We start from the raw sequence: 21,889 nt of genomic DNA, 5'->3' as shown, positions 1-21,889 counted from the left end.
TGTTATTGTATTTGGTATTGAAGTATACTGTAGTACCGTTGGTCACATGTTTACTTCTCACCTGGTTGTAATACTGTGTGTCTCTCCGTAGACACGGCTACTGGGGTTTCCCAGGAACTGTTCTCAGCTGGTCTTGTCAATGGACACGATGTTGCTGCCGGTAAATGTCTCATCCTTGTTTTTCTGTTATACTGCGGGGCTTAGGGTGTATTTTCCACGTGAGGTGTGCTTGATTTAGCTTGGAGTTTGTACGTCTGGGACTATTTTACTGGGCAAACAAAATCAAGCACAGTTAAAGTATTTAGGAACGGATTTGACAAATGTATTTGACCCCGGTCTGGTATTTTCAAAATAATCATATCCCTCTCAAAGTCAATGTGAAGCATAAGAGCAGCTCCGTACGGTCTTGATTAATGAATGTGATCTGTGATTATCTGATGTGACAGTGTAACAACACTATTAACGCGTGCATTCTTTATATATATAACATTACCTTGCAGTTGCGGCTAACCTTCAGAAGATTGTAGATGACCCGACCACCTACAAAGTGTTGACCTTTAAACTGGTGAGTACCCAGACGGTAAATGTCACACCACCTCATGTCTCAAGATAGCTACGCGAAATAAGAGCGGGATGCTTCCCCCCCCCAAAAAACACACAACGTTACATCACACCGACAAATTGACTTGAGAAAATGTACTGTCATAATATGTATGTTAAAGGACAATGCTCTAGAGTTGTGATGTCTGGAAATAGACACACCATTCAAATCCCAAATGAGCGGTGGTGCTAGAGAATGGGAGAAATCTGTGATGACAGGCGTGTCGCAGCACTGGCTTTGTCCTTTTAAGTGGGGTAACTGATGGGTGACGCTCCTAATCTGCACGTATGCTTCCCCCCCGTGCATGGCGCGATGGGATTTACATTGATCCACACCGAGCAAAACAATTCAATTTCTCTACGGAGAATAATTAAAAGGAAGCAATTAATGACAATCCCAGGTGGTTTGCCGTAGTGTTAGGGCTATTTTCTAGCGCCCTTTTAGATGGCGCAGATGAGGTAAACAACATCTGTGCGGTGGGTCACAGTACATCACTGTCCGCCCTTTCTGCCATGTCTTATCGGCAGATGGTGAATGTCGCTGAAGACTCTCTGGAGTGCAGAACTGCATCAGAGGACTTAGTGGGGCAGCAGGCAGACTGTGCTGCTGGCTGGGGCCTGGCCCGGGTGTGTATATATATATATTGGCCAGAGCACTTTCCCACTTCTATTTGTTAACACACTGCTCTAGTCCAGGCGGCACAAAGTCACACAGAGCCACACAACTCCAAATATCGACCAGAAACACTGAATTATGTTTGCGGCCTCTACACAGACAGCTGCAGCCACAGACGCCGGGGAGAGACAGAGCCCCTCTCCATGCTCTGCTGTAAATTGCTGGAGGCAGGCAGATATTGGGCCACTGACTCACACTGTACCACTTCCAGGGGGGATAGTGAAGTGAAAAAGGGATATCGATTGGCTCACAGGGACTCCACTCAAACCAATCTGAATGCATGTTGCCAGTAATAAGGCCTACTTGTGGGGCAAGCATAGGAGCATAATTAGTTTAGAATTTAGCAGTAGAAACTCTCACTCTCAAGTGAACCTGTCGATAAAATACAACTTGTATTTCATCAGCGCTTTTCTCTAGTTTTTTGGAGGCCTTTAGTGGAGTAATCAGTGCCAGTGACGCAAGTGCGGACAAAGTAATTATGTGTTTCTTAAAAAAAGAAAGGCATGCCTGCTGAAACCATCTTTTTAGAAGGCCTGCACATATAAAAAGCCTTGTTTTAAAGGACTGCCTATATCGTCCTAATTAAAAGCAACAGAGACCTGTGCCACATGGTCATAGAGCTTTTAACAAAGACCATTATTTTTCAGTACAACGCACATAACACAGAAGAGTGCTGTGGGTTGCTCTGCAACCAGTCACAGTGGAAAGCTGTCGCATCATACTATTATTAATTAATCGATTAAATGAATACCTGAAGGCAAATGATCGTTGTGCGTTTTGCATCGTTTGTTCCCCATGATGTCTAGAGACATGGTTCTAGTCACAACAGTAATGGGAAATAACTTGATGTAGTAATTGAAAGGGCTGTTAAGACGCCATCTCTGAGGATATGAGGCGTGTTCTATTATTAAATGGATGAATAACATTGTTCTACCTTGGCTGTAGGGACAAATACTGTCGATATCTGCGAAAGCTCACTCCATAAATGTTTCCTTGGCCTTTCATCTTTTGAAGGACTGTGCCCTGTTACGAGAGGACAAATCTCCAAACACGTCACAAATGATATGAATCCCTTAAACAGTAGCTTACTACTTAAAGTAGGATCAGTGACAAAACCGATCCTTATTGTTAGGGTACAGCTGTTCACTGGGTGTTGGATTATGTCTGGTAATCTTGCTGTGTAGGTGGCTGATAGGATCTTATGGACCCCAGCCAACCCTTTTAATCTATTCCTCCATCAGGTTTCTGGCTGTGATGACACTGAGATCGCAGATGACGTGAAGCTGATTGGCTTCGCCCAGCTAAGTGTTAGCTGATGCTCCCCTCATCATGGCCAAAGCGGTTGAGATGGAGGAGGTGGGTCAGAGCAGACAGACAGACAGACCGAGAAGCACCAGACACACCCCTTTCTCCCTTTCTTCCATTCTCCCCTCCCTGCCCTGATGCCCAGCTCTGTCACAGTTCAGCTAGCCCCCCTTCCCCGACGACATTCCACCGCCAAGAACCCCCACCCAGGCCAGACCAGTGGACGGACCAGGATTCAGCCCAGGAAACTAAAGATGTACACAGGCGGTAGTAGCTGAGGATAAAACAAAGTGGCTTAGGAGTTGTTGTTTTTTAAGTTTTTTTTTTATCATGGTACCTCTGCTTTCAGCGAAACTCTTACTATTATTTATTACATTGAGAATGCCTTTTATTTGTTTCTCACTGTTGTGTTTTCACAGTGAAAAATATATTCTTCAACTTCCATTTCACACCACTCATTTGAGATAAAGAAATGTTCCTCAGCGGTCTGTATTGTAGTCCCTGTTCAGAATGTACGATTTATTTTATTGACGGAGAAAAAAAAGCACATTTTCGTGATAAACATAATGAATGTTTTAAAAGGAATTAACTGTACTGTGTATAGATGATAGTAAACCAATACATTTATGGGACCCATTTTCGGTGAAAGTGACGGAAGCCTGCTGACGTGTAAAATGTGCTGCTTCTTCATAAGACAGTGTTGATGCTTAAAAATGCTAGAGGTGCCTTGTTCATTGATCTGTGCCTAAGAACGTAGGTAATGTGTGAGACCGCGAACAGCAGAACTTTGTTTGTTTTGGACCATTTCACAAACATACATGCCTATATTCCAGCAGTGATACAACTCAATGGTAGTATTTTCTCAAGTCAATAGTTAAGGACAAGCTACAATGCACTTTTGGGGCAGATTATATGCACCTGACAAAACAATGCTTAGCCCTGGGAGACTTGTGTTATGAATTGTAATGAGAATTTAACCTGTATTCTTTGTCATTACATAATGGTGATTTGAACCATAACCCAAACCTTAATTCTGTAATATGCTTCAGTTAATGTGTTTTCCCGAAGCCAAATTAATTGATAAAATCTTGAAAAACTCAGTTTCTTGCTCTGACTTACTGCACTACAAGATGTTTTTTCTGACATATTATTCTCTGAAATGTACCGTATAACAATGCATCCGCAAACGAAACCCAAAGGAAACTATTAAAATGTTGATGAGCCATTCATTTGTCCAAAACAAGTACAGTAGCTCTAAATTATTTTCTAAAGTATTGAAATTGGTAAACAAATATTAACTTGTTCTAAATACTTTATTTCAAGAGGTAAGTTATTGTGTTTTCTATGTACAGTAGTTGTATCATTTACGCATATTATCTTTGTTCTGTAATCGGCTGATTAAAAACATTTCTGCAGAGGAGCAACAAATGAATTGCTATTATTAAAACTAAAGTTGTGTTGAGTTGAGTTGATTTGGTGTTGATTTTCATAAACGCTACCTAACTGAAGTCATTCTGTACAAAGCAGAGTGTCATAATACAAAACATGGGTGGCAGGTAGCCTAGCGTTTAAGAAGAGCGTTGGGTCGAGAACCCCGAGCCAACGAGGTGAAAAATCTACCACTTAATGTAAATTGCTCTTGTAAGTCGCTCTCGATAAGAGTGTCTGCTAAATTACTAAACCGTAAATGTTAACATTACAATGTGCTCATGTGAATTAGAACAGGTTAAGCAACCTTGTCAAGGTCAATTCTCCCAAGTCTGTATGTAAAAGGCGGTGAGGTGTCCTTTCAGCCAAATAGTGTCTCCATTTATTACATACAGTATTTGGCATGTTGATGTTTGGAAGATACCTAAGGTGAATTGAACTGCCTAGATCCACTGAAAATCCAAAATGTTACAAATGCCCTCTTTCACATGGAACTATGAAAATATTTTCTGCTGGAAGTAAATTTTGTGTATGGTACTTGAGTTTGTTGATGAATATAAAATTAGATGAACATGAAAATCCATACAAGCAGCAGTAATTCAACAAATCTAACCCCTAAACAAATGTAATCAACATGAATGTGGCAGATAGCCTAGTGGTTAAGAACATTGGGCCACTAACCAAAAGGTTGCTGGTTTGAACCCTCAAACTGGCAAGGTGGTGAAAATCTGCAATTCTACCCTTGTACAAGGCAGTTAACCCCCAACAACAACTGGGTGCCGATAATGTTGATTAACACACCTCTCTGATTCAGAGTGGTAGGGTGAAATGCAGAAGACACATTTCAGTTGAATGCATTCAATGGTGCAATTGAGTAGGTATCCCCTTTCTCTTAAGGGTCACCAAGTATACAGGGCATTGAATATGTTTCATTACTTATTTTTTATGTAAAAAAAACATACTTTATATCACAACAACCTCCTTCAGGATATATATTTATACTTTCACAGTCATATGTCACAATAGCTTATAATACTAAATACTTTAAAAATAATAATAAACATTTGAAAATGACATTTGGGCCATAACAGCTATCCCAAGTTCCAGAAAATGGAATTATTTCCCATTATTTCAATAGCAGTGATTCAGTAAAGATATGCCAAATAACACATTATAATAGATTCACTTGGGCATTTAGATCAAAGTTACTATGTAAATTGCCACGTGCACAAGATGATATGTAACTGTCTGTTGATACTTGGTCGTGGTCGTGAATCCGACCTACGTAGAGTACAGTAATAGTAGCCAGTTTTATCAGAAGCAGGTAGCATGACACCATGAAATACTTCAAGTACACTGTAAGAAAATAATTTGAGTAGAAATGATCAATGACATCTAAATGTAAAAAGCATTTTCCTGTCTCTTCCCAGATGAAGAGGCAGTTACATTTACACCAATATGTAAACAAAGATATCTGGGAGGGGGGGGGGGGGGGATCACATTTAAAACATCTGTTTGACCCACACATGTAGTTTTGAACAATAGTGAATAGTGAACATCACTACCAATAGTGATAAAGTACATCCAGTAGAGATGTTTTCATTTCTTATTAAATCGCAACAATAGAAAAGAACAATTAACATTCCAACTTGTTCTACGTTTGCAGAATATAGATATTGTTGTTGTCATTGTTGCAGCATTATTTTCTATTTCAATGTGTATTTACTATGGTGTAGCCTGTTGATCATCCATAAGCCTGGTAGGAGGGATGAGACATGGTGTGGGGGGAGGCTTTCTCCTGCTGTAAGGAAGTACCATTCCCTAAACAGCACGAGAACTTGGCTGACACTTGCACTGACATATACAGCATTTTGTCTTTCAATAATACCTCTCTGGTTTCACTTGTAAATGTACAGAGTAAATGTTCATCAAAATGAGTTGTTGAAGTCTACAGCTTTAGACCAGAGATTACAAAATGACTGGTAACAACACTATCTTAGTGTGTGTTTGAATGAGAACATGCACTTTACAAGCCTCATGCACCCAACAGCTACATTGGATTCAGTAGAAGTATACTAGTAGCCTATAGAGAACTAATGTTGCCAGAAAATGAAAACAACTTTGTTAGAACACCAGGTTGAGAGGTAAAAAAAAAAAAAAAAAAACAGAAGGGGTCCAAGTTGTCCCCAGGTGCTAGCATCGGAGGTGTTTCTTGCTGGACATGTCGTTCCAGATCCGGTGCATTTCTTCCGGTGAAATCTGGTGGACAGTGATAACACGACGGTACCTACACAGGCTGTAGGCCATTTTCCAGTGATTGAAGCCACTGTTCTGATAGGGGTGGATGCCCAGCTTCCTCAGACACAGTCCCACGTATACGTCCTCCAGGTGGAGCAGTCTGGTGTGCAGAGAGGTCTTATAGATCAGCTCAGCCACGTCCACTGAGAACACGTACCCTGTGCCCGAGCAGAAGGGGGGGTACTTAGCCTCGGGGTACAGGTCTCTGGGCATATACCACTTACTGCGCATGTCTCTGATGGGACCGCCGTTGATGACGTAGCCTGTGAAGTACCTCCTCTTGGGCTTGGTGGTGGGCTTCAGAAGCTTGTAGACCAGATTGTCCATGTTGACGAAAATGTCACTGTCCGTCTTCATGACGTACTGGGCCTGGGAGCAGAAGGTGGCCACCCAGCGCATGCCCATCAGGGTCTTGAGGGTGAGGTTGTGGTACGAGTCTATGAAGTCCTCAACCACAATGTCATGGAAGATCTGGCTCTCCTGTTCCACCATCTGGTTGAGGACGGCGTCCGTGTTGCGGCCCAGCAGGAAGAGGGTGATGATGCGGATGTCGCTGTAGGTGCTCTCATCGCCCCAGGTCTCCCGGATGGCCTGACGGGCATCGAACTCTTTGTGTGTGGTGCTGATCAGGATGACCAGGAAGGGCGTGTTGCTCTCACATTTCTTAGGCTCGTTGATGACAAAGTCGAAGGCGTGTGGGTTCAGCGTTCGCGTCCGGATGTTGCTGAACGTAGTGTTCTTAAGGGTTTTCACAGTCTTCTGGATCGGCAAAGACATCTGCCCACTGACATCGGAGGATGTCGGTCGGGATATACCCAAGTACCAAAGAGCACTTGCCCAGCAAACGACCGTCAACACGTACAAGCATGAGACTTTTGAAGGCATTCTGGTGCATTTATTTGTATTTAGTGTATTGAATCTTAAAAGGCTTTATTTCCATTAGCAGTGTTCCTTCCAGCAAGGCAGCATAATGCTGCACTGATGTGCTGCTTGACATTAATTGTCAGTAATGGATTGTTTTAGAGGAAAGTGATGGGATGTCGTTGTTTGCCTTTTAATGAAAATCCGGTTTGAAACCGTGCAGATGTCCTGTTTTTCTTCTTGACACTTGTGCTTCTCCATTTACATCTGAAAAATAGAGAAATAACATGTTAACGCCAGAACAAAAAGATAGATCTTAATAGGTTCGGCAAGCACACCCGTCTGCTAAATGCAATAATACAAAGTTTTATCAAGTAGTGTTAGAGTTTCTCTAAAATCAGGACTCAGCAGTTACAACCAACAGCTTTTGATAAGAGTTATCTTTGTACTGCCTCTAGACTAAGCTTAGCTTTCACACAGTAGGGTGCACCATAAAATAAAATGCTAATACAGAATTGTATGAGTTCTCAGCTGTTCAAAAACCCAGCTCGGGTGACATTGAAAAAGTATTTTGATATTTTGGATAATTGAAAAGTATCAGAAGTCCTGTGAGAGAATCTACTCAGATTGTACGGTAATGCAGTCTGATGTAATTATTATCTCTCACACAAGGCCTTAGACTCAGACTAATGCTTTTAGGAAATGGCTAAATGCTGCCAACCACAAAGTGCCATAATCTTCCCCTATAGGTCCTAGAAAGAGGGCATCCCCATTCAGTGTATTAATATAACTCTGACACCAAGCCTGTAATACCTTCACCAAACACACAAAAAAATGACACTACATATTGTTGCTACAGTAATAAAGATAATATTCTTATTAATTAGTGGTAGTGATACATTTAGAAATCTCTGGAATGGAATAATTGGGCAATTACTGTCTATTACAGACAAAAACAAAGTGCATGTTGCTTGTGCTAACAAAGTGCATGTTGCTTGTGCTAACAAAGTGCATGTTGCTAGTGCTAACAAAGTGCATGTTGCTAGTGCTTTGGCTACACACAGCATACTTGGCATACTGTAAAGCTACCCACTTTATAGACCCTTATGCTTTAGAAAACACTGCAATGACGGGCCAGAGGTAGTAAATGGTAAGACTCTGCTGCACACATTTCCAATTTCAATCTAATTAACATAATGGACTATCTATTTAACAAGACCAGATAGGATACTTAATGCCTATGGTAGCTATAACAATAACTGAGATGCACATTCTGAAATGAAATCTGCAGCACAAAGGCGTATTAAAGTAGTGACAATGAACGTGGCACATTAAAGGACATATCATTATTAGAGTACTGTACTATACTGGGGACACGGAAGCAACAAAAGAGAAAGCAGAATAAACATAATTGATCTGACTTGATATTTTTGTCCACCTGTCACTAAAAAAACCTTTTACAAGCTCCATTTATCCAAGCATAGCGTTTTAATGATTTTGTCTGGTCTATTTTGTATCCATCAAAAAGCAAAAGTGAGAGAGAAAAAAAAGAACCAGAACAAAGATCTCCTGACATAACTGTTCATTACTTCAGAGCTGCACTGAGGCGGTATAAGGAAGGTGTTTACTTCAAACTGCTTGTTTGTGTAATCCTTCATGTAAATCTTTAACTCAGACAGAGACATTACAGGCTCTTTGTTATGCTCCTGCATATGATAAGCGACCTTGGTAAGCACCTGTTGAATGACACTGCAGTGAGCCGAGGACACATCTCTGCATGCTATTGATGACAGCAAATGCTCCAGAATGAGCCCCTCACAATTTGCATCTTTGGTTATTCTCCATGGAATCAAAACCTGGGGTTAAAAAGCCCATTTGGAATCAAACTAATTAAATGACTACAGTGTAAGTCAACAGCATCTACAGTGCATTCGGAAAGTATTCAGACCCCTTGACGTTACAGCCTTATTCTAAAATGTATCAAATTGTTTATCTTTTCTCATCAATCTACACACAATACCCCATAACGACAAAGCAAAAACAGGTTTTTAGAAATGTTTGCAAATGTATGAAGAAAAATCAATATATAATAAATGCATTTTTTTAACTAGGCAAGTCAGTTAAGGCCTAGGAACAATGGATTAACTGCCTTGTTCAGAGGCAGAACAACAGATTTTTACCTTGTCAGCTTGGGGATTCGATCTAGTAACCTTTCAGTTACTGGCCCAACGCTCTAACCAGACTTGCTACTTATTCAGACCCTTTACTCAGTACTTTGTTGAAGCACCTTTAGCAGCGATGACAGCCTCAAGTCTTCTTGGGAGTTTCTCCCATTCTTCTCTGTAGATCCTCTCAAGATCTGTCAGGTTGGACGAGGAGCGTCGCTGCGCAGCTTTTTTCAGTTTTCTCCAGAGATGTTAGACCTCTTGGAAAGTTAGACCTCTTGGAAGGTAAAACTTCACCCCAGTCTGAGGTCCTGAGCGCTCTGGAGCAGGTTTTCATCAAGGATCTCTCTGTACTTTTCTCCGTTCATCTTTCCCTCGATCCTGACTAGTCTCCCAGTCCCTGCCAATGAAAAACATCCCCACAGCATGATGCTGCCACCACCATGCTTCACCATAGGGATGGTTCCAGATTTCCTCCAGACGTGACGCTAGGCATTCAGGCCAAAGAGTTCAATCTTGGTTTCATCAGACCAGAGAATCTTGTTTCTCATGGTCTGAGAGTCATTTAGGTGTCTTTTGGCAAACTCCAAGTGGGCTGTCATGTGCCTTTTACTGAGGAGTGTCTTCCATCTGGCCACTCTACCATAAAGGTCTGTTTGGTGGAATGCTGCTGAGGTGGTTGTCCCTCTGGAAGGTTCTCCCATCTCAACAGAGGAACTCTGGAGCTCTGTCAGAGTGATCATCGGGTTCTTGGTCACCTCCCTGACCAAGGCACCTTCTCTCCCGATTGCTCAGTTTGGCTGGGAGCAGCCAACTCTAGGAAGAGTCTTGGTGGTTCCAAACTTCTTCCATTTAAGAATGATGGAGGCCACTGTGTTCTTGGGGACCTTCATTGCTGCAGAAATGTTTTGGTACCCTTCCCAGGGATCTGTGCCTCGGCACAATCCTGTCTCGGAGCTCTATGGATAATTCCTTCGACCTCATGGCTTTGATTTGTTCTGACATGCACTGTCAACCATATATAGACAGATGTGTGCCTTTCCAAATCATGTCCAATCAATTTAATTTACCCCAGGTGGATGCCAATCAAGTTGTAGAAACATCTCAAGGATGATCAATAGAAACAGGATGCACCTGAGCTCAATTTGGAGTCTCATAGCAAAGGGTCTGAATAATTATGTTAATAACACATTTCTAAAAACCTGTTTTTGCTTTGTCATTATGGGGTATTGTGTGAAGATTGATGAGGGATTTTTAAAATTTGTAATCCATTTTAGAATAAGGCTGTAATGTAACAAAATTAGGAAAAGGGGGCCTGAATACTTTCTGAATGCGCTGTATAGAGCTGCATGTAGAAGAAGCTACTACAACAGCTTACTACAGGGCTCCACATTTATGGAATCAATTTAAATGTCTGGCCTATACCTACTGTTTGAGAACAGATTTATCTCAGTCCACCATGTGTCCACACTAATCCTCCACATTAAACTTGCATGGACAAACGTCCCTTTAAAGATAAGACAGGTTGGTGGAAAATAATATGACAAGTAGAACAGAGGTACTGATGGTGTGAGCTCTCTGTCTCCCCGGGTCCAGAGCAGCTCTGGTTTTGGCAGTGCTCGGTCTGACTGCACTCTATGACACAGATATGCTGGTGAAGGGGAACATCGCTCAGTAATAAGCTTTTCTCCTGGAGAGGAAATGCTATCATCTATGGGGGGAATAATAGACTGCTATCATGGTGCTATTACTGAGCCTACTGAAATCTCACATCCATATACTGTATAACACCCTCATATTTTGGGACAATTCAGAGATGTCTAGACGGTGTGGAGGTACTAGACTGTGGTGTCCTTTTGTATCTATGCATTTAGAACAGGTGGTTGGTGTTATAGCGCATAAGGGTTTATCTTAGGTTATTGATCTTACATTTGTGATATTTTTTCCAACCCACACTGGGAGTCATAAGTGATAGCATATCAAGGCGTTATCAATGCTTTAGAACCACAGGTTGGTCACAGGTTGGCTTAATTCAGGCAGATCCAAACCTGTGTGATAGGTATTCTGACATCTTGAATATTTCTGCCTATAAAACAGAGTCCAGCCTACCAGACAAACATTTGACCTAACTAAATAACATTTTTAAAATCAAATCAACTTTACCGTGAAATGCTTGCTCACAAGCCCTTCCTCAACAATGCAGATTTACATGAGGAATAAAATAAAACACACAAGATGGTGGAAGATGGTGAGATTGTGGTGTGCTCTCTTTTTTTTGTTTGAATTTTACCCCCTTTTTCATAGTATCCAATTATTGGTGGTGTGCTCTTTTACAGTCGTTGGTATTGCAGTATTCTATCATAGGCACCGGGAATCAACAGCTTTATCACACAATTAGAAATATATTTTATTCTACTAAAGCAAGTATGTGAAAACTGGTTTAAACTGTTTTCAAACTGTAAAATAACCGATTCCATGTAGAAAGTACAATAGGTACTGTAAAAACATTCCAAACTTATTTTAGAATTCACGTCAAAACTATGGTCAACTTTAGCCTCTCGTGAGAATAAACGCTGATTCATATCAGTAGATAGTGACGTCGACTAAAACCAGTGGATGGAGTGTGTTCACATATAATGTACTGTGCATGCTCTTCAATATACTCCTTGTCCTCCCTGTCTGTTAAAGACAATTTGTTTCTAATTGGTCACACCACTGGTAGAACCCCAGACAGTATATATTTCCTTTTTTGGCATCCATGACCGTCAGAAAAACCCCTCAATCTCAATCTTTCTATTCTATATCGGCCTTATCCTCACTATCCCTCCATCACAAAGTCATTACTGCACCTCCATTCTTTTCCCTATATCATTTCTCATTCTCTTCTTCCACTGTGAAAAATACACTCTGAATCTCCCTCTGTCCCCCTGATTTCCTTTTGTCTAGCTGTCTGCTGATGATTTTCTTGAGATTGAGAAAGCTAGCAGTAACAAAGCATCAGTCTAAGGCACGGTGTGTTGCAAATGTGTCATTTCTCTGTGGAGACACTATTCTATTAACTGAGTTCTTCAGCCTGCTTCCATTCCATACATCCTATTTATTGAATAAAGTGACCTTCAATGTTTAAAAAGACAACTGAACCACTTGCTTAATCAGCGTTATTCTGCGAGTTGAGTGGACTTCAAAAGGACAAGAATTTGAGCCTGTGTGTTAACATTTGTTTACTCAACAAACTCCGCTCAAAGTGAGCTGAATTTGAACTAGCTTGTTGAGTAAAATTACAAATGTATCTTTGCTCAACACCACGCCCAGTATTATAATATTTCCCATAATTCTCTATTGCAGGTTGATTTTCAGAATCTCTGCTTCTTCCTGCATGCATTGCAGCCTGCCTCAGTCTCACCACTGAGCGCCACTTTACTGTCTCTCAGTAGCCTACTCTCTGTAATTAAAAGTTATTATGAGAATTAGTAGCCAATGTTTTGCTCCTGCTGAGGTAGGCTCCGTATAACGTTAGCTTCTTACTTCATCCTTCTTCATCCTTCTTACTGAATGAGTAGCCTAATACTAGAGTCCTTCAACATTACTGTAATATAAGTTTCTGCTGGCAGCTTGCTATCTGACTGACATACACTATATATACAAAAGTATGTGGACAACCCTTCAAATTAGTGGATTTGGCTATTTCAGCCACACCCGTTGCTGACAGCTGTATACAATTGAGCACACAGCCATGCAATCTCCATGACAGTAGAATGGCCTTACTGAAGTGCTCAGTGAGTTTTACCATGTAGCTCAGTTGGTAGAGCATGGCGCTTGTAACGCCAGGGTAGTGGGTTCGATTCCCGGGACCACCCATACGTAGAATGTATGCACACATGACTGTAAGTCGCTTTGGATAAAAGCGTCTGCTAAATGGCATATTATTACAGTCATAGAATGCCACCTTTTCAACAAGTCAGTTCGTCAAATTTCTGCCCTGCTAGAGCTGCATAACCAACAAACCACTGTTCACGATTCCAATCGTTTGCAAATAGGCAGGCGCGATTAGTCAGATCAAGAATATAACCGTTCTGAGCTTTGGTCAACTCTGGAAGCAATATTTAGATTGCCCGTAATTGATTTTCTTTAATGTATACAATATACAGTATACATATTTTATTATAAAACATGTCAGAGGTCTGGACCTCGGTGTCTTCACATGTAGTTACGGACCCAATTATTTTCAGCTTGTAAATTTCATTCTTTCTTGGCTATAAAACATAGAAGTACATCTCATCTCTCGTCAACCTGAAAAGTTAACGCAAAGAATGTTCTGGACAAAGACATCCCAGTAGCACAAGGTCTGCCTGCAATGCTCCCCGACACACACGCACGCCCTGAACCATTTTTAAAGTTATGTTTCAAAAATTCCCAGATACATTCGGCCCCTGTGCATTAAAATCATTGAATTGTCCCTGAATCTGCTGTCAGTGACTAGTTCAACAGCAAAACTATTGTCTTTTCAATTAGTTCATAATTCACAGATAGATGTGCTTAGTTACAGTAAGATGGCACCACAATGTGTAACACTAGACCTAATTCAATGAGAGTAATATCCAGTGCATCTCAGGCTGAACTGTGCAGGGTCGCATTAGTAGTCCAGCCATGATATAGTTCCTTGCTAGCAGATGTAGAGAGCCTGAGTGACTACAGCCCATACTCATGCCAACTTCCAAGCGTGATGCACGTGACTCAGCAGGCAAATTACATTGTGTTCATAATATTAGCCACGATAGAGTGTTTTTGAATACACACATCATTTCTACAATTGAAGGGATCTATCCACATTTAGAATGTTTAAAATCAAATCCAGCTTGATTGAGAGACAGAGGCTGTTAGTTGCCATGGCAGCATGCTGAAAGTCAACAGCAAAAAGGGGGTAAGCTAGGGAGCATGAATCTGAGAGAGACTACCCAGCAGCACTTATACAGAATGATCCGAACAGCTCTTAAAGACTCACTTTAACAGTCCTACAGTGTAATTATGTGTTCCAGCGCCACTGCACTTCACTAAGCAATGCCTACCGGTGACACATTGCCATTTTAAGTTGATTAAGTAAAGTGGCAATAAAAGGTTGCTCTTTTACATTCATGGCTCAGTCATTGACTCTCCTAAGTGTTTGGAGACTGGGGGCCAAAATGGAAAAAGTAAGTAAACGTGCCTTACCAGCATTTTTCGGGAAATGACCATGGAAGAACTTTCTGCACTGTGAAAACCTAGCAAAACTTATGCCAATTCCTGTGGCAATAGTATTTCTTCAACCAGACCTGAGCCAGATAGATCTGCTGGTAGATCAGAGTCTGTCATCTCATTCGAAATTTCTTAACAGGGGTTTTCATTATAGCATTTCAAGTCATCCAAAACATGGACAATGTTGCATCCATCACCATTTCAGGAATCAATATGACTTTGCAGGGAATAAAACGAATAACAGAACAGCTTGTATAGTAGATTCTCTGGCATTGCATTTTCCCCTGTTTGTATGCATTGGTATGTTTTCTGCCGCTGTATACTTGTCCGGTCTGTGTCGGTGTATTAGTCTCTGTTGTGTAGCGTGGGCAGCCAGCCAGAGTTTATTACTCCAATCCATCTCCATAATGCTGGATGTCATGCAGAGAGCCAATCATAATGTCTGCTATATGACTGGACCAGGCGGCTGACTGTCTGTCAGAGAGGACACTATAAGAAAAAGACAACTCTTTCCTGTTTAGACACAGACACACACATTGCTGCAGGCGCTTTAACCACACTGAGCTGGAATGGAGCCGGTAGGCGACACCTCACAGACTCAAGCAACATTGTGAAATAATTAGTCAAAGCAATGAAAATAGACTCAATTTATCAAGATTTATTTTACAACAAGGGGTAAATCTGTGTTAGGAGTGCAGTACAAAGGCGACCATTCATCACAAAGTGACATGCCTTTCTCCCAGGCTGCAGGTGGAGTGTTTTGAACGCTGCTTTGTAAGAAGGGCTATTATACAGTTCCTCTGTACACAACAAGTCATTACTTGATTTATAGCCCCATGCAGATTTATGGACACAACTTTCAAATGTTTTTGCAATAACCACGTCTCTCTCTAATAGGTGCCAGATTCTATTAACAGATACACACATTACAGGGAAAGGTTGCACCTAAATCTTTCTTCAACACCTTTCTTCTCACAATCGCCTTTTCCCCAATGGACCGACAGAAACAGTTCTTTCTTCACCTGAAAGACGAGTCCAAGTACTTTTGTCGATGGAACCAGACTGTCCATTATACACAGGACCTGTTTTCGTGAGTATATTTCCCAGCTATTTCTCTGTCCTCCACTCTATCATTGTGTATCATAATTCCACGTGAGCCTGGCTGTTGCTTTACATTTACACATCAAAGCCTTATACCAGCTCTCCCGATACAACATGATGTATGAAGGTCTTTCTCAGGGTTGGATTCCTACAGTATTTATAATTCTTCTTCAGAAGTTTGAATATATATTGTGTTGATAAGACTACTGGCATGATACATGGCTCTGTGTTTTCTCATGATAACACATAATTGGATGATTACTGGTATGAAATATTGATGGCGAAACAGCCTGGCAGAGAAGAGATGTGATAAAAAACTATATGGAAGTTGACAAGGTGCAGCACAGCATGTGGTGAGTTTTAAGGAGATTCTCTGGTACTTTTATACACTTTTTAGCCAGTAGTTCTGAAAGTAGGGCCCACAAGCCAAAGGTGGTCCCCGAAAATCTCGTGCTGCATCACATACAGTGCATTTTGAAAATATTCAGACCCCTTCCCTTTCCCCAAATTTTGTTATGTACAGCCTTATTCTTAAATTGATTCAATTAATTGTTTTCCTCATCAATCTACACACAATATCCCATAATGCAAATGTATTCAAAATAAAAAAACGAAATACCTTATTTACATAAGCGTTCAGACCCTTTGCTATGAGACTCGAAAACTGAGCTCAGCAACAAAATGTGGAAAGGTAACAAAATGAGGTAAAAGTCAAGGGGTCAGAATAGAACTGATTCCACAGCCTATTCCATCACAGTCTACAAATGTTCCAATAGACAGACCTTGTGAAATCTAGACCCGACCCAGGATCCAAACTTTTCCCTTGTGTCCGGGTAGGGTCCTGTTTAATCGTCATCGGGTTTTGGGTCTATGTAACTACAGCTGATAGACCCAGCTGACTAACAGACCACGGCCTGCATATCCTATAGCATATTTATTTGACGCTAATAAGGCAAATCTGTTGACTAATAGAAGGCCTAGCCAACATATTAGTTGACAACGTCATGAAAACGATGTACACGCTTTCATGGGGCAGAAGACAGCATGTTGTTGTGATTCTGGACGGCCAGATTGCCAGCAAGAATGACGAGAAGCTGCCATGTGGAGAATAGCAAGTGGCTCGTTTCAGCTCGTTTCATCTTGTTCTTGATAGCATCTCTTGTTTTGAGGTGTTTTGACGGATTTCATGTCCATGCTAATATGATAAAGATTCTCTAGCCAGCTAACCACCAACTGTAACGACATATTTGAAAGACAACATGTGCTCACTGTGCAAATGTGTGTTTTCAATAAATATTGGAGACGAAATATAGCTTACATGTTGTCAACAATCTAAGCAGATTGCCCCATAGTTGCGCATATGTCAGTTTTGTTGCTAAACAACCAACCCACCTGTTCATTAAACAGAAGAGCAACTTTGCTGATAAGAATCATTTCTGTCACTCGGGTCCAATCGGGTTTGATTGTTATCTGGTCCGTTCGGGTCCAGATCCCCCTTTGTTTAAATGATCAGATCTGTTTGGGTCCGGGTCAGTTCAGGTATGGGTCCAACTTTGTGGACCCGAGAAGACCTCTACCATGCACTCAGAGGAAGGGATGCAAAACTAATGACATTCAGATACGATGTGAATCAAATGATTAATATCACCGTCTTCAAAAATAAACCCTCCTCTCTTATTTGTTGCTCTATCACTTTTATATTAGGGAAATATTATAATTTACATATTTTATGCTTACAGCACGGAAAACACAAGGGAAAATATACTAGGCAATTAAACTAGCGAAGCCAAATAAAGCTAAATGAAATTGATCGCAAAAGACTGAGAAAAACAAGCTCATAAAATTGGAATCACTGTTACATTATTCCATACAGAGATAATTCAAGTCTCACAGGCAATATTCATCTTGGAGGAGAGTTTATGACAGTTTAAAAGCTTGGCACTCCGCTGTGCTGCATCTCTGCCACCTCTACTGTAAAGCCCTGAGGTGAATTAGTCAGCGTTCAGTTGAGGCTGGTACACTCCAGAATGGAACCCCTCTTTTATGGTACAATATTCATGCTCAAAGGCCTGCCATAACAACGGCTATTAGTATGAACTAATAACAAACCCATCAACATGCTTGTTATGTGACTTATAAGCACTGCTTGAAGCGTAATGGAAAAGGTACCGATACTCACTGTGATTCTACCCCACCAGGGTTGGTTCCTATTTTAGAGCCAGTATTCTATTTAAAAAAATGACGGTACTCAAGTAGTAAAAAAATATGAGGTGCCAGTTTTATGTACTCTACACGTGAGCACCGGCGCGTTTCAACCACTGCTTGTATGTTTCTGTATAATGAAGTGCAAAAACAGGACAACCGTATCAATTAGCAAGTGTTAGGTCAACTAGAACCTCTAAATGGAAAAGGAAACCAAGGGAGGAAATGTGTAACTTACTGACCTGGTTTCAAATATCTCCACAACACTTACACTCCTGTCAGTGACCTTCTCCTCCCTGCAGCCACCCCAGCTGCTGATACACATCAACTGGGTGATGGGAGTCACAAGCGCCAACCTAACCGTCTGCGTGACTCAAGACAGTCCCCAAATCCAGAACGAATTCAAGGCAAGTCGTGGTATTATACAGAGCCATGAACAGATCTGAAATTACTCAAGTAAACAGCAGAATTAGCTTTAAAAACAAATACAACAGCACAACGCCTCTCCCCTTTCTCACCTAAATAACTCTTAGGCAGATGTGTATGTACTTATGTTTGGGTAACTGTCACCAATGTGTGTAACTGTCAGTGGGAACTTAAAAAAATAAAAATATACAGTTGAAGTTGGAAGTTTACATACACCTTAGCCAAATACATTTATACTCGGTTTTTCACAATTCCTGTCATTTAATCCTAGTAAAAATTCCCCGCTAAAGGTCAGTTAGGATCACCTCTTTATTTTATGAATGTGAAATGTCAGAGTAATAGTAGAGAGAATTATTTATTTCATATTTGATTTCAAATTTCAAATTCAACATCTACTCACAGACTCCAACCTTGACTTTCTCTGCCTCTCAGAGACATGGCTCCATAAACACTCTCCATATGCTGCTGTGATTGTGCCTGGCTACAATGTTTCCAGGAGAGACAGGATTGAAGGAAGAGGAGGGGGTGTGATGATTTACATTAAAGAACATATCCGATGTAAACAAATTGAGTGGTCATGTGATAATGAACTAGAATGTATCGGCCTGAACGTTACACTGTCTCCCCAAATGTCTTTTACCCTCATTGGAATGTATAGGCCACCTTCCACCAAAAGTGTGTTTTTTGATCAGTTTAATACCATGCTTAGGGAATGTGATTTTGGGAAAGAGGTCATCTTAATGGGAGATTTTAACATTAATTATGAAGACAAGTGTTGTAGGAAAACGCTCAAACGGATCACTAATACCTTTGACCTTACACAGCTAGTTAAAGGGCCAACCAGGGTGACTTGTTGCTCCAAAACACAGATTGATTTGGTGTTCAGTAATAAACCAGAGAGAGTGACTAAATCATTCAATATGGTTACTGGGCTGTCTGATCATAATCTGACACTTATAGCCAGAAAGCTGTCTAAAGAGCAGGTTTAACCTCTCTACTGTTAGAAAGCCGGATCAACTCAGAATACCTAAGAGTGAATTAAACTATTTTGAAAAAGCAATTAAGGGAATAAACTGGAATGATCTCTTGTCCTATACAGACGTGGAAGCTGATAGTCAGGTTTTTCTATCCACAATCCAGACTACAATAAATGGCTTCCTAAAGAAAATCAAATCCAAACCTGGCCAAAAGAGCACTCTTCCTTGGCTAAATGGAGAAATCTGGAAATTGATGAAAGAATGAGATTATGCTCTAAAAATAGCCCTAAAATCTAAATTAGAGCATGACAGATGTAGGTTTACCATGTTGAGAAATAAGGTGATAAAAGAAATCAGACAGGCCAAGGCAAACTTTTTTATTAACATAATTGGTGAAGCAAAGGGAAATTCTAAATTGATATGGGAGAATCTAAAAAAACTTAACAGGGAAAGACCATAGTAACACTGCAAAAAGACTAGAAATCATGGTGAATAACAATCTAACACAGGATGCAGTTGAAATAGCAACAGCCTTCAATTCCTACTTTATTGACTCTGTCAGGTTACTGACACAGAACCCCTCCACTGATTTCTTGGGCTCAGTGCTAGTGAATGACACTCAACCTATCTTCATCATAAGGGAGGTTTCTGAGTCAAAGGTGAACAAGGTGATTAGCTCACTAAAGAACTCTAAAGCCAAAGATGTGTTTGGGATGGACTCTACCTTTCTTAAAAACTACAAAGAGTCACTCATTGGCCCCATTACTAAGGTCACCAACACATCTATTGGTCTCGGTGTGTTTCCAAGGGTATGGAAGTCGGCCATAATAACGGCCATCTTTAAATCAGGCGACCCTGCTGACGTGAGTAACTACAGGCCCATTAGTATACTACCTGTGGTGTCAAAGGTTGTTGAAAAGTGTGTAGCAGAACAACTGATTGCCCACCTCAACAACAGCCCCTTCACATTACACTCCATGCAGTTTGGCTTCAGAGCGAAACACTCCACAGAAACGGCCAATTGCTTTCTTCTGGAAAATGTGAAGTCCAATATGGACAAAGGGGGTGCTGTTGGGGCTGTGTTTCTGGACCTAAGGAAGGCTTTTGATACTGTTAACCATGAGATTCTCATCACAAAATTGTCCAAGTTCAACTTTTCCCCTGATGCCTTGAGATGGATGAAATCATACCTTGAAGGCAGAACTCAGTGTGTCAGAGTGAGCAATGAGCTGTCACCCACTCGTAGCTATGATGTGGGCGTGCCCCAAGGGTCAATACTGGGGCCCCTCCTGTTCAGCCTGTACATTAATGATCTGCCTTCTGTCTGTACTGGGTCTGAAGTTCAAATGTATGCAGATGATACAGTGATATATGTGCATGCAAAGAGCAAACAACAAGCTGCACAAGAACTCACTACTGTAATGGTCCAGGTTACAAAGTGGCTCAGTGACTCGTGTTTGCATCTCAATGTGAAAAAACTGTTTGCATGTTCTTCACAAAGAGGGCAACAGATGCTACTGAGCCAGATGTCTATGTGTCAGGGGAGAAGCTCCAGGTGGTATCCGATTTTAAGTACCTTGGCATCATACTTGATTCCAACCTCTCTTTTAAAAAGCATGTGAAAAAGGTAATTCAAATAACCAAATTCAACCTAGCTAATTTCCGATTTATACGAAATTGTTTGACTACAGAGGTAGCAAAACTGTACTTCAATTCTATGATACTCCCCCACTTAACATACTGCTTGACTAGTTGGGCCCAAGCTTGCTGTACAACATTAAAACCTATTCAGTCTGTCTACAAACAGGCTCTCAAAGTGCTTGATAGGAAGCCCAATAGCCATCATCATTGTCACATCCTTAGAAAGCATGAGCTCTTGAGTTGGGAAAATCTTGTGCAATACACCGACGCATGTCTTGTATTCAAGATCCTAAATGGCCTGGCTCCCCCTCCACTCAATATTTTTTGTTAAACAGAAAACCCAGACATATGGCAGCAGCTCCACAAGGTCTGCCATGAGAGGTGACTGTATAGTTCCCCTAAGGAAAAGCAGCTTTAGTAAATCTGCATTCTCTGTGAGAGCTTCCCATGTCTGGAATACACTGCCATCAGACACACATAACTGCACCACATATCACACTTTCACAAAACGCTTGAAGACCTGGCTAAAGGTCAATCAGATTTGTGAACATGGTCCCTAGCTGTGTGTTGCCGCTTTCCATGTTGTCTGTTGTCTGTAGCTTGTGAGGTGTGGAAACACTTTGTTGCTTTTATGAATTTTGTTTTGCTGCTTTTTGTTCTATGTTGCTCTGTCTGTATGCTATGTCTTGCTTGTCCTATGATGCTATGTCTTGCTTGTTCTATGGTGCTATTGTCTATATTGTAATTGTTTTTAATAACCTGCCCAGGGACTGCGGTTGAAAATTAGCCGGCTGGCTAAAACCGGCACTTTTACTGAAACGTTGATTAATGTGCACTGTCCCTGTAAAAATAAAATAAACTAAACTAAACTAAACTTTCATCACATTCCCCGTGAGTTGGGGGAATTTTGTCCCATTCCTCCTGACAGAGCTGGTGTAACTGAATCAGGTTTGTTGGCCTCCTTCCTCGCACATGCT

At 41.0% G+C, this 21,889-nt stretch overlaps 2 protein-coding genes across 3 annotated transcripts in view; one reads left to right on the top strand and one right to left on the bottom strand.

The window, feature by feature from the left end:
* Positions 1-4,043, top strand: part of stk39 (serine threonine kinase 39) — a 35,902-nt gene extending 31,859 nt beyond the window's left edge. The window contains exons 16-18 of the mRNA XM_046360912.1: positions 92-160; positions 501-565; positions 2,518-4,043. Coding sequence (XP_046216868.1) covers positions 92-160; positions 501-565; positions 2,518-2,592 — 209 coding nt within the window. The 3' untranslated portion in view covers positions 2,593-4,043. The remainder of the gene's footprint in view (positions 1-91; positions 161-500; positions 566-2,517) is intronic.
* Positions 4,044-4,994: 951 nt separating this feature from the next.
* Positions 4,995-21,889, bottom strand: part of b3galt1b (UDP-Gal:betaGlcNAc beta 1,3-galactosyltransferase, polypeptide 1b) — a 123,015-nt gene continuing 106,120 nt past the window's right edge. Inside the window, exons 1-2 of one of the 2 annotated variants that reach the window (XM_046333055.1) lie at positions 17,846-17,979; positions 4,995-7,435 (exon numbers count right to left, since the gene is read on the bottom strand). In XM_046333055.1, coding sequence (XP_046189011.1) covers positions 6,203-7,192 — 990 coding nt within the window. In that variant the 5' untranslated portion in view covers positions 7,193-7,435; positions 17,846-17,979 and the 3' untranslated portion in view covers positions 4,995-6,202. Of the gene's footprint in view, positions 7,436-17,845; positions 17,980-21,889 lie in introns of those variants that run through there. The other variant, XM_046332979.1, reaches the window with a different exon arrangement.

Source organism: Oncorhynchus gorbuscha, linkage group LG01 (genome assembly GCF_021184085.1).
Source record: "Oncorhynchus gorbuscha isolate QuinsamMale2020 ecotype Even-year linkage group LG01, OgorEven_v1.0, whole genome shotgun sequence".
NCBI classification, from domain to species: domain Eukaryota; kingdom Metazoa; phylum Chordata; class Actinopteri; order Salmoniformes; family Salmonidae; genus Oncorhynchus; species Oncorhynchus gorbuscha.
Note: the sequence above shows the minus strand (reverse complement) of the source record. Positions and strands in the feature narration are given on the sequence as shown.